The 12,705-nt window shown below is 42.2% G+C and overlaps 1 protein-coding gene across 1 annotated transcript; it reads left to right on the top strand.

Annotated features, from left to right (window-relative positions):
* The first annotated feature begins 1,563 nt into the window (after positions 1-1,563).
* Positions 1,564-3,561, top strand: nog2 (noggin 2). Its single transcript, XM_079602047.1, has one exon. It carries the CDS (start codon positions 2,260-2,262, stop codon positions 2,893-2,895), a length of 636 nt encoding a protein of 211 aa, XP_079458173.1. The 5' UTR covers positions 1,564-2,259; the 3' UTR covers positions 2,896-3,561.
* Positions 3,562-12,705: the final 9,144 nt, after the last annotated feature.

Below are 12,705 nucleotides of genomic sequence, written 5' to 3'. Positions count from 1 at the left end.
AGTACTTTTTGTCCCTGTCTGCTATTATAGTTTTGCAAGATGGCGGAACTACATGGAAGCCTCCGTGGACCTACCCGTCCCATGTATATAAAGATAATAAATTCTTCATTTATAAGGATAAGTCAGATAATTGGCCGAGGTATTTGTACACCATTGAGGACATATTAATGAATAAAAATATTGATTTTAGATAATAAAATACCTAAAAAGATACTTAGTGTCGCTTTAACCAAAATTCCAGCACATGTTTAGCTGTTGGAATGAGAGTTCCCGTGCGGCGTCAGTGCGCGCGCTCTCGTCAGCGCCCTCTAGCGGTCAATATGCGCCGTGACCCCGGCAGCTGAACCACAGAACAGAACCGCAGCCAGACAGTCTGCCACCGACACACACATCCACACATCCACAGACTGCTGGGGCCCTGCTTTACATGCCTTCATGTCATGAAGCCCACAGCTCACAGAGGGAGATCCCTCCAGCCTCTGCAATCACCACAGACATTTCAAACAACACACTGAAGAATATTAACCAATAATATCACATATTTTGAGCATTATTAAATAGTTATTGAATAATGCTCAAGTTTAATGATGAATTAATGTGCATTCAAATATTTTGACATTTTTTATATGGTTAATGACTAGTTATTGTAAAGTTTTACACATGCATTTTTCATGCACAATTGATTTGTGGGGATTTGACCGATTACCTGCCTCCTGTTCACCTGTGAGCTGCTCGGCTTCTGGAGGATAGTGATGGTGCTGCTGAATTTCTCTGTCGTTTTGGACATCAGGCACCGTGAGGGGTGACGCGTCTCTCTATGTGGCCTGTTGAAACACTTAATTGTGGCCGTTTATTTGGTGACCCCGAGAGTTCATGCGCGTTGGTTTCTGCCGGTGGCAAGAGCAAAGGTCGAAGCCGAATCCACAAACCTCCACACAAACCAGAGGCGCTTTAATGGACCAATTATTGGATTCCTAAGCACTTCACTTTGTTTTTCTTTTTCCTTGGGAAAAGTGATGTTGCCTGTGTGTGTGTGTGGCACAACTAGCCATGACAGACTGAGACTACTAAAAAAATGGCTTTATTAGGGGAAAGAAAAGCATTAAAATAATTATTCTTTAAAATACACAATATGCATCATGCTAATATGTGCCAAAGCCCCAGATGACCGATGCATCCAGCACAGAGTGTAATTTGAATGTGGTATGAATTAATTATAAGGTTTCCACTTGAACATTATTTGTGCAAGACCATCATAATAGGTGGGTTAAGTGTCACGGAATGTGCAAGATATGGAAAATCCCAAATGTGTGTTTTCTGGTTGCTGTTCTGTAGCAGCCTGTGATAAATCTAAAGCTGTTGTGGTGTGTGTGTGTGTGTGTGTGTGTGTGTGTGTGTTCTGCTGTCAGTCAGAGTGAGGGTTCTTGGTGAGCTGGCCCCGCGCGCACACACACACACACACACACACGCGCGCGCGCTCTTGGAGTTGAGGGGGGAGGGAGTGGGAGGGGATATTTAACTTGGGAAAGAGAGGAGTTCTCCTCCAGACGCGCTCATTCTCCTCTGTCCCAGATCAGGACCAGGCGAGTTTTCGGACGGATTTCTGACACCGCGGGGATATGAAGAACATGCAGCAGATATTCGTGGGAACGTGTCACGTGTAAAGGACTGCTCGGAACTGTCAAGAGTCTGATTTTATACGGGACTAATGCCGAACATGTTCTAGACGCGGGTTGAGGTTCTGATTGCGCGCGGAGTTCTGCAGGATCTGCCCGCTCTGAGGAGAGACTGAGCGGCTCTCGTCCCGGGTCAGCAGCGCCGGTTCGGCGGGACGGACTGGAGCCTGTGCGCTCAGAGAGAGAGAGAGAGAGAGAGCGTAAAAATAACATTGGCTAAGACGCGCTCCATTCCGCGGGCGCGCTGACATTTCAAACGCCAGTTTGGGTGGCACCCGGCAACACAACCCGAGCAGGCTGCAGAAACGGTGCCATCCCATCCTATCCCGTTGCCATGGTGACACGCCAACAGCTTCGCTAGAGGAAAGTCCGATGAGGATACGCTTTTGAACCTTTCGCACTTGGCACGCCTCACCTGAGCGAGTCTCCCTGTGAAAGAAAGAAAGAAAAAAAAACAGCCCATGTCATTCCGGGCCACGCGGCCGTCTATTAAAAGATCTCGCTCGTGCTGTCGCTCGGACTATTTATGCACGAGGGCGCAGTGAGGGCCAACTCCACTCCGTAGACACACAGAAGACGAGTCATGGGCAGCATCACCCGCGCGCTCCCGCTACTACTGCTGCTCCTGTGCGCGCACGGCACCGCGGCCCAGCACTTCCTGCGCCTGAGGCCCTCGCCCAGCGAACACCTGCCCGTCCCGGGCCTCATCGAGGAGCCCGACCCGGAGTACGACCCGCGTGAGCAGGACCTCTCGGAGAAGACGCTGCGCAAGAAGCTGGGGAGCCACTTCGACCCCAACTTCATGTCCATCCACCTGCCCGCGCAGCTGAACACCAGCGCGCCCCCGGACCTCCCGCGCATGCCCATACCGCCCGAGCTCAAGAAGCTGGACCTCGCGGAGACGCCGTACGGCAGGCGCGTCAAGGTGGGCAAGAAGGCGCGGAGGAAGTTCCTGCAGTGGCTGTGGATGTACACACACTGCCCGGTTTTGTACACTTGGAAAGACCTGGGCGCGCGCTTCTGGCCGCGCTACATCAAGGAGGGGAACTGCTTCAGCGAGCGCTCGTGCTCCTTCCCCGAGGGCATGTCCTGCAAGCCGGTCAAGTCGGTGACCAAGACCTTCCTGCGCTGGTACTGCCAGGGGTTCCTGAGGCAGAAGTTCTGCACGTGGATACCGGTGCAGTACCCGATCATCTCCGAGTGCAAGTGCTCGTGCTGAGAGCGAGAGGCTGGATCGATTCTCAATGATTGCACTGTTTACCCACGGACAGGGATGTGTGGCGCCACATAGCGAATCTATTTTTTTAAATATATATATATATATATATATATATATATATATATATATATATATATATATATATATATATATAGCTTTTTAATTCAAAGTATATGACATATATGTACATATTTAAGTCAAGGGAAGAAGACGAAGAAGAATGCAGCTATTTTTATTAAAGGATCAGGACCATATATTCTCACGAGGAGCACTTCAGCTCGTGGTTATTTTTATGAAATTATTGCGAAGACGCAAGAGAGAACTTCACTTTCCTCACTGAACTCTATTTATAGAGACTGAAGAAGAACACTATGTTGATGCCTAGAAGTTTTGTACAAATATTAATATCAATAATGAAGATTTTAAAAAGAAAAGGCTGGGCTGAAAATTATACACGTGACCTCAGCCTTTTCTTTCTTTTGAAAATCATATAGTATTTTAGTAAAAAAAACAAAAACAAATGTGTACGTTTTATTTATTGTTTTAACTGTTGTGAGTATGTATAGATAAAGAGAAGATAATAGAATATACCAGAAATTCTACTTGAAAACTTCTAAAAAATGAATTTAAGAGAATATTAATAATAAGAATAATAAACATGTCAATGTAAATGCCATGGTTTTAGCAATAAAATCTGTTAAACTTGGACTGAGTGTGAAGGATCTGAGAAATTAAAAGTATTGAATGATGCATATGTTGCAGAATGAATGCAGATGTGAGATTCTGCTCGTCTAACGCTGTGGAAATACTCGACACGGGCCGTGCGTAAAAGCGCGCTGATGTTAACACAGCGCTAAAATATGATGCAGCCATTTTCAAACACTGTCATTGGTGAAATAGAGCAGGGAGAGCCAGCAGCTCCTGGCGCACAGCTTCTGGAAAGGGGAAGAGAGGGGGGGAGGAGGAGGAGGGGGGTCTGAGAGACAGAAATCTGAGCCCGATTCTTGTCCAAAAGTCTCGGCGTGAGAAACACTGCAACCCCTCTACAATGACTGTGAACTGATGCTGACGGTACCAGACTGTTAATTAGTCAGCAAACACACTGTCTGCGAGTTCAAGAGATGCGAGACTCGTAAAAACGCGACTTCACATCACGCGCACGGCGGCTCTCCGTGTTCCCGTGACGCGCGCCTGTCACTGCGAGGGAAAGTGCGTGTTTTTGCTGGGGTTATTGTGACAGATACACTGCCGCTGCTGTGTTTTGGCGCAGGGTGGGGGCAGTTGTCAGCTCTGTTTCTTGATGATGTCTAGAGCTTTTTGGAGGAGGCTGAGAGTGTGTGTGTGTGCGTGCGTGTGTGTGTGTGTGACGCGCCGGCGCCACTCGGCCGCGCACTCTGGCGAGCGCAGAATAGATTGAACAGTAACCCTTTCAGCCTGTGTGTGTGAAAGCCAATCCCCGACAAACTAGCCCTCAAAACACACAGCCGTCAGACTGGCGGAGCACTTCAGCCTTCTGTGAGGGGGGGTGTATTCATCATTAAAAATATGACCCAAGCTGGAGTGAATCAGGGAGTTCTTTGAGACCAAAGTTAAACACAATGTTTTCTGTCCTTGGCAGAGGCCAACGAGATACCAAATGAAGTAAATGCTCTAATGTGCAGTGTGTGTGCAGTGTGTGTGCATGGAGACAAAAGCAAAACAACTCACTAATCTGGATGAATTACAGCTGAGAACCGATGTAGAAATTTAATAATCGATCATCTGCGTGTCTCTAAATAGTGCTGCAGTGGAGAAAGCTTGTGATTTGATTTGTTAGATGTTTTGGTGTAGTGTGTGTGTGTGTGTGTGTGTGGGTGGGTGGGTGGGGGGGACGCTTCCATTAGTCTTGTGGGTGACATTCATACTGTGCTTTGGGGACCACCAACAGTTGCCTTAACTAATGGTGTGTGTGTGTGTGTGTGTGTGTGTGTGTGTGTGTGTGTGTGTGTGTGTGTGTGTGTGTGTGTGTGTGTGTGTGTGTGTGTGTGTGTGTGGTTACTACAGTCTGTGTGAGTCAAAGTATATGCATGTTTTTGAGTTCCGAATCCCAAAATCTGATATTCTTCTTCATAATCTGCTCTAATAAAACCGCTTTCTGATGCAGAGCTGAGAATGTTGCACACGTCTGCATCTTTATTTCCACATCCAAGACTTGGGAACTTCAGATATCAGCTTGATTTGGATCAGGGTAAATAAGATCTGAATCTGAATAATCTGAAGTGGATCAAAGTGAATGCATATTTTGCTGTTCGGAGCAAACAAATGCAAACATGCGTATGATTATTTACAAGATTGTGTTTTCCATGACGTCACAGCATCACAGTGAGTGTTTACTCATTTTATGCAGTGGCCTCAAAAGTAATTAAAATAACACTTAAATACACTCTCAGAAAAAGATGTGTACTTTATTATGTTTATAGTATACCACAGGGGTACACGTCGTACTAATATGCACCTTTTATGAGTTAATTATAAAGTTGTCACTGTGTCGAGATGTTTTACCTCTAGTCATACAAAATTATACAAACTAGATAAAAATGCACAATCAATTTGCAAGCAAATGGTTCAGAAAAAGAAGGCTAAATGACAGATGTACACTCTAACAAATACTGGGTTGTTTTAACCCAATTTTGGGTCAAATGTGGACAAACCCAGCCATTGGGTTAAAATTTTAAATTGCATTTTTGATCCAACGTTTGGACAAACCCAAATGTTGGATCAAAAATTCAATGTAAAAATTTAACCCAATGGCTGGGTTTGTCCATATTTGACCCAAAATTGGGTTTAAACAACCCAGCATTTTTTAGAGTGAGCTGCATCCCAAATAGTGCATCCACACTTCCCTATAGTAGGGGAAAACCAGTATATGTGACGAGAGCAGTGTCTGGATTCACAGCGCTCATAAAAGAGTAGAGGAAAGTCCTCAGATGATCTTCTTCTTCCGAAGGGATTCTGAAGTGTGTATGGACACTTTATCCCATGAGGCCACAGGAGAGCATCTGTGCATGACAGTGAAGAGACAAACTGACATTTATACTCAATCATACATAGAGTGCACTCTTTTAGCAGTCGTGAAGTCATTATTATTTGAAATGAGTATCTACTCGAGATGTGATTTGAGTGTTAATGTGTCGTGTGATTCTCTACACTTGTGGTACACTCTAAAAATGCTGGGTTGTTTCAACCCAATTTTGGGTCAAATATGGACAAACCCAGCCATTGGGTTAAATTTTTAAATTACATTTTTAACCCAACGTTTGGGGTTTGTCCATATTTGACCCAAAATTGGGTTGAAACAACCCAGCATTTTTTAGAGTGTAGAAATGACTTCTTTCAGCCACTAACACACCGGCGGATGACCTCACCAACACTGGACAAATATCTGAAACACACTGAAATACTTTTTACTCAGTAAATTCCAACGAATAATTATGAAGAAACGCAAGTAACATTGAATTAAATATAAAGACGGATGTATTTCAATAAGTTTCCACAGTTATTGAACTGAACTGAATCAACACTGGTGACTATAATGACTTGACTGCCTTTTTAAGAGCTGCTTTACGATATTTTCCGGTTTATCGCTGTAAAGCTGCTTTAAAACAATCTGTATTGTATAAAGCGCTATAGAAATAAAGGTGACTTGACTAGTATTAGTCACTTTAGACGTTCGACTAACTTTGCAACTAAATGTCACTAACTCTCATCAGAGTGTGTAATGTTAGGGTAATTCAGTGCAATAAGTTGACATGTCGCTGTAAAAAAAAAAAAGTTGGTTTAACTTAAAAAAGCAAGTTACCTTGTAGCCTTAAAGTTTTAAGTTTAGTGTAATTAAATATTTGAGTTAATACAATGAAGAAGAATGGTTTAATAAACTCAAAATAGTGTTATATTCACACATTAGTTATCGAAGTTGATTTGACAAAAGATAAAAAGTTGTGATAACAAATCATGAAAATATTTTTTTACAGTAAAGTTACTTACAGTAGAGTCAGTGTCTGTTGGGGAGCATGCTAGCAGATATTAAAGCAGATATTAAACAGTTTATTACTCTGCTAGTCGACATGTTGCAGAGTCACTGAATGTCTGAAGTGGACCGTTGAAATGAACTGTATTTTCTTATGATGAATGATGAAGAAAAGAGACATCAGCAATTCAGACAAGCCGATGATTTGATCTTATTAAATGTCTAAATGAATACTTTAAGGTTTCTGTGTTGCAGGACATCCGGTGTTTCTGATACAGGTGCAATCTTTATTCACAAGTACACGATTACAATATTGATGAAGCATTTAAGAACATAATCAGCCCATGTGTTGGAAATCACAGGTCAGAGTAAGCGGATGTCACTCGAGAGAGAGTGTGTGTGTGTGTGTGTGTATTCTGGCTGTAATGAGGACTGAGCGTCAATGAGTGTGTCGACTCTCTCGTGAGTGATTTCTGCAGGAGAGGATTTGAGAAACATGACACACTCCTGCAGTGTTTTACTGAGGAACAGACGGCATGTCTTCATGCTGTACATAAGCCTTTCTGATGTCCAAGGAGACAATTCAGACGATCCAGGGAGCATGGTAGTCAGGAGTAAAACTGACCTTTCTGTGAGAAACTCCGAACATTAAACAAAGTTTGGGGTCAGTGAGAACTTTATTTACTACTATTATACAGCAAAGATGCATCAAAAGTGACATTAAAGACTTTTATAATGTTAAAGATCTTGCTGTTCCTTTGGACTTTATTCAACAAAAATGTAATCAGATAATCACACAGAAAACAGTTATTTTAAATGGTAATAATACTTCACAATATTACTGCTTTACTATATTGTTGTTCAAATAAGCACAGCAGAAGAGACTTATTTCAAAAACATTCAAAAAAAATTTACCAACCCTAAATCTTAAAACCGTTGTAGCCTATGAAATATCTGCAAATGTAAATCAGTGAAAAATTGATATTTTTCTTGGTATATTCTAAAGCTGTTGTTTGTATGGATGCTTTCTCACTTTCCATAAGTAGGGTCCAGAATGTGGCCTAATCATTTTGAAAATGGGATTTGTGCATCTAATGCTATAAGTAAAGTGTTCCCTATGTAGTGCTATCTTCTCAGATCACTTTAATGGTTCTTTATTTCTCTGTCTTTGGCGGTTTCATGTGCTCTCGTGACCAGCAGAAGCAGTGCATAATTCATAATTCTGCTGCTTGCTCTTGATTCATCAAGTTTATTGGTTGTCATAGTGGGCGTCTATTTCCGTTATTGGTAATTATCAATAGTTAGGATGCATGCACAGATCATATTCTGCTTGATGAAGAGAACATTTAACATGCTGCACTGCCCCCTACTGGCGAACTCCTGTACTGCCACGATACATCATAAACACTATAGTTATCACTGCATTAATGTTAAATGATACGATTCGCGAGATGTGACAGAATCACGTTATTAAACCATAAAGTGTAAAACACATAAAGTGTTATATATATATATAACACTTTATTTTACATTGTCCTTGTTACACATGTTGTAGGCCTATGTGGTTACTGTAGTAATAACTAAATTATGCATAATTACAAAATTGAAACTAACCCTAAATTAACCTCTGTTCCAAGTACATGTAGTTCATTATTTTGACTCAGTACATAATGTATAATTACACTGCAACACAGACACCTAAATAAACTGTGTGTGTGTGTGTGTGTGTGTGTGAGAGAGAGAGAGAGAGAGAGAGAGAGAGAGAGAGAGAGAGATAGAGAGAGAGAGCAGTTGATAAACAAACAGTTCTAAATTCTAATTGCATTGTAATTAATTAATTGTCTATCATTATAAACCTAACACGTGACACTTTCTGTGAACATATTTCAAGGTTTTAGTTCAAATCTGCCGTCATTAGTGACTTTTGTCCTCATGCATGTCAGAGTGGGTTTAGCTTGTTATGCAACACATTTTATAAAGTTATAAATATGTACATTTAGTTTGAGGAACAGAATTATTTATGACAGTCGGTGTTATGAGCCGCTGCTAGAGAGAAAACAAACATTTGAGCAACTGGACAGACCCAGAACCTTAAATCCCCCTCTTGTGACAATAAACCCCTCTGTAATGTAGATAAATATCTTCTTTCTGCTCTGGTGTTAACGGCTTTACTACTGCAGAGTTACTGTTGCCCCTCCCACGTGATAATGAAAGGTTAACACACTCATGAATGACTCAATCTTGAAGTGTAGGAATGCTAAACAGACAGCAGGGGGCGCCATTGACTCACACATTTCTTCTACACACAGGTTCCACACTGTCCTCACACACACACACACACTCCTGTGAGTGGGGTTTCTGCAGATGGCACAGACAGGTCGTCCTGAAAGGTTTGTATGAGTGTGTGAAGTGCTTGTGTGGGGGCAGGAGGAGACGGCTCTTTTATTTCTTGACCTCTCACACATGTGACACACTCATCAGAGTAAAACGCCACTGAACTGTGCCATAAATACCACAGGAATGTTGAGAAGCTTACACAGGCCTGAGAAACTCCCACACACGTCAACACACACACACACACACACACTACTCATTGAGAAATTACTTTATTTTTCGGCACATTATGAAAAATATTTGTATTTTTGCTGTTGCCACATGCGTGATCCTGTGATCCGCACCGGTGGTACCGGTCCCACTAAAACCAACCGCAGAAACCAGTTTGCCATGCAGTGACGTTAAAAACCAGTCACTTATGTATTGTGTCAGCAGAAGCATGTGTGAGTTTCCCACTCATCAACACAAAGAACTATGACATGAAATATAAAAGTATTTGAATAAGTCAATTCCCCAGATGTCCGGCTGGACTGGTCTCCACTTCAGTGTGGTTTTGGCTGTGTGTTTTAGTTTAGTTGTGTTGAAAGGAGAATCATCCTCCAGCTCCCAGAGCTCGGCACGTTTTCCTCCAGGAGACTGCTTTTTTCTTCTTCCCCACTTCCAATCATTTTTTCTTCTAGTTTTCCAGTCTGTGCCGCAGAGAATCATCAGCAGCGTGATGCTCCACCGGAGGAATGCTGTTGTCTGAGGTTTGTGTTGCAGAAGATGAACAATACTTCAGCTTTAGGATGATCAGAATATCGACTTGCATCCAGTGGAGAAGTCTCTGCAACCCTTTTTTTGCAAGCCAGATTTATTAAAGGAATAATTAATAAAAATGTCATTCCATACATCTGATTTTCATTCTTCCGTCAAACACAAACGATGTTAGACAGAATATCTAAACTGCTATTTTCCATCAAGTTAAAGCATGTCATTATCATCTGAGAATATTCCCCTCCACAGCTTTCTAGTCTGACTTGTGCCTCACAATTATTATTATTAGTAGACCCACAAAACCAACGACTTTTGGCATCATTGATCATCTTGATGCCTCTAATTTGAATACATTTATGCATTTGGCAGACGCTTTTATCCAAAGCGACTTACATTGCATTTCAAGGTCCACATTTACATTCTTATCAGTTCTTGCTTTCCCTGGGAATCGAACCCATGACCTTAGCGTTGCAAGCGGCAACGCTCTACTTTGAATAAATGAATGTAAGATGAAACTCTGCAAGATATCATCATAACATCATACAGGTTTGGAACGTCACGAGGGTGAGTACATTTTCATCAACAATATGTGCTAGTATTTGAACAGTTGCCTGGTGTAATGAAGGAGTTGTAACTTCCAGACACTCGGATCTGGAGCCAGTTGGGCAGAAGCTGTTCCACGTCTGTTTAATGATGTTCTTCTCTGTGCTTTGAGGCGGTGGGATCACTGTTTTGGAAAATTCCCGGGCTAGTATTTTTCAGAACACTGTCTTGATCAGTTTAAAATGTTCTGGTGATGAATGTTTTCTCTGAGATGCGCAGTATAATGTTAAATGTCTTAAATGTGCAAGTCGTTTTGTAACCTGACGAGAAGAGTATGTTGCTTTATAGGTAATTCAATCAAGAGTATGAAAACAAGATCTTTGTGTTGATCATGAGATGCATGATGAAACACAATAAACGTTTCTTTATTTATTTATAGATATTAATGATCACCTATTCGGGTTTCCAACACTATTATAGGATGAGTGCGATTCATCCTCATGTGTTTTAGGTTCAGTTCTGGAATTCTGTGATGCATCACGGTTTCCTACTCGGACGGTGCGGGATGATTATAATAATTGATATGTTTGGGACAAACACACACGCTGCATCTGCCTTGAGTTTGTTCCGTGTCCTCATTACGCGCTCCATCTGGATTCTTCTTCATATCTCACACACACGCCGATTGTTTCCGACGATTTAGCGGAATCAAAGACTCTTGAATGACTCCATGAGATAGTATCGTGGAATAAATAAACATTAGTGTGGCAATTGAGCCCCGGAACATCAGCATTCAGCAGAGCAATAACACGCATGCGCATGCGCGTCTGATGCTGCCGGAGGGTGCGAAGGATTCGAGTCTGACCTCCTCACCCGCTCCACCCCTTCACAACGCTAAGCAAAAGGTCGAGTGGTCTTAGTAAAAGTTATAGTTATAGGGCTTAGTTGTTTCGCAATTATTTAAAACGTCTCAGTATTAAAGGGACCGTTCACCCTGAAATAAAAATTCTGTCAACATTTACTGATTTAAGTTGTTCCAAACCTGTATGAGTTTCAGCTGAACACAAAATAAGATATTTTGGGTAACCAAACGGTTGATGGGAACCATTGACTTCCATAGTAGCCTATTAAAAACAATACTGTGGAAAAAGTCAATGGGGTCGATCAACTTTTTTGTCACCGACATTCTTCAAAATATCTTATGTTGTGCTCAGCAGAACAAAGAAATTCTTACAGGTTTGAAACTTTGTGGATCAGTAAATGATGACAGAATAAAACATTTTGGGTGAACTATCCCATGTTAACTACAATTATCATACGTCGCTATCATACGCTATCATACGTCTGAGGAGGTGATCTATAGGTTTTCATATCAATATAAAATTAATAATAAACGTTTTGTTTAAAAGATAATGAACGGTTAGCTGACTGTTAATGTACAGCCAAAGTAGTTTATAATAAAGCGGGAGACGAACCTCACAGACTACGCTTTGAAAAATGGGCTACATTTGTAATATTTCACATATTCTCTATAAAGCCGAGATTCCACCCCCTAAAAGTGTAACTATAATTCGCATAGTGCTAGACCCCCGACCACACACGGCGTCTCCAAACCAAGTTACCTAGACAGCATCATGTGCCTGTGTCATTCATGTGGCGCGTAACGGAGTCGACAGGCGCATCTGGAGATGCTAATATTGCAGCTCGTTTATTGCCTGTTTATCATTTGTAAGTCGCTTATCAAGCGTTTGCTAAAAAATACATGTGAAACAAAAATGCTGTCTGCCACCGTGGTGCTAAAAAAAATGCAGTAGGCTACGCGACTCTGCCAGATGCAGGACCCACGACCACCCACTGGACGCGTCAGAAAACAAAGTGAGTTGCCGCTAAAACAGCATTTTTGTGGCATAATTGGCGCGCGTGAATCCACAAAATCCCGTGTGCTCATTTGACGGGCAAAGATGTTGCACTATTACCCAAAACACCACGCGCCGCCGCATATGATGCCCACAAATGCCGTCTAGGTAGGCGGCTTACTAGGGTTTGAAACAGAGCCTCCCTCTCTAGTGCAGTTTGTGTCTGGAATTGAGTGTGTTTGAGGGGGGCTCAGTCGAGTTTCTCACCTTGGCTCTCTCCGTCACCCCTCCTCTCTCTCTCTCTCTCTCTCTCAG

This window comes from Phoxinus phoxinus, assembly GCF_949152265.1.
Source record: "Phoxinus phoxinus genome assembly, chromosome: 24".
NCBI lineage: Eukaryota > Metazoa > Chordata > Actinopteri > Cypriniformes > Leuciscidae > Phoxinus > Phoxinus phoxinus.
Note: the sequence above shows the minus strand (reverse complement) of the source record. Positions and strands in the feature narration are given on the sequence as shown.

Coding starts and splice junctions, on each gene's coding strand:
- nog2 (XM_079602047.1), top strand. CDS start 2,260: ATGGGCAGCATCACCCGCGCGCTCCCGCTACTACTGCTGCTCCTGTGC.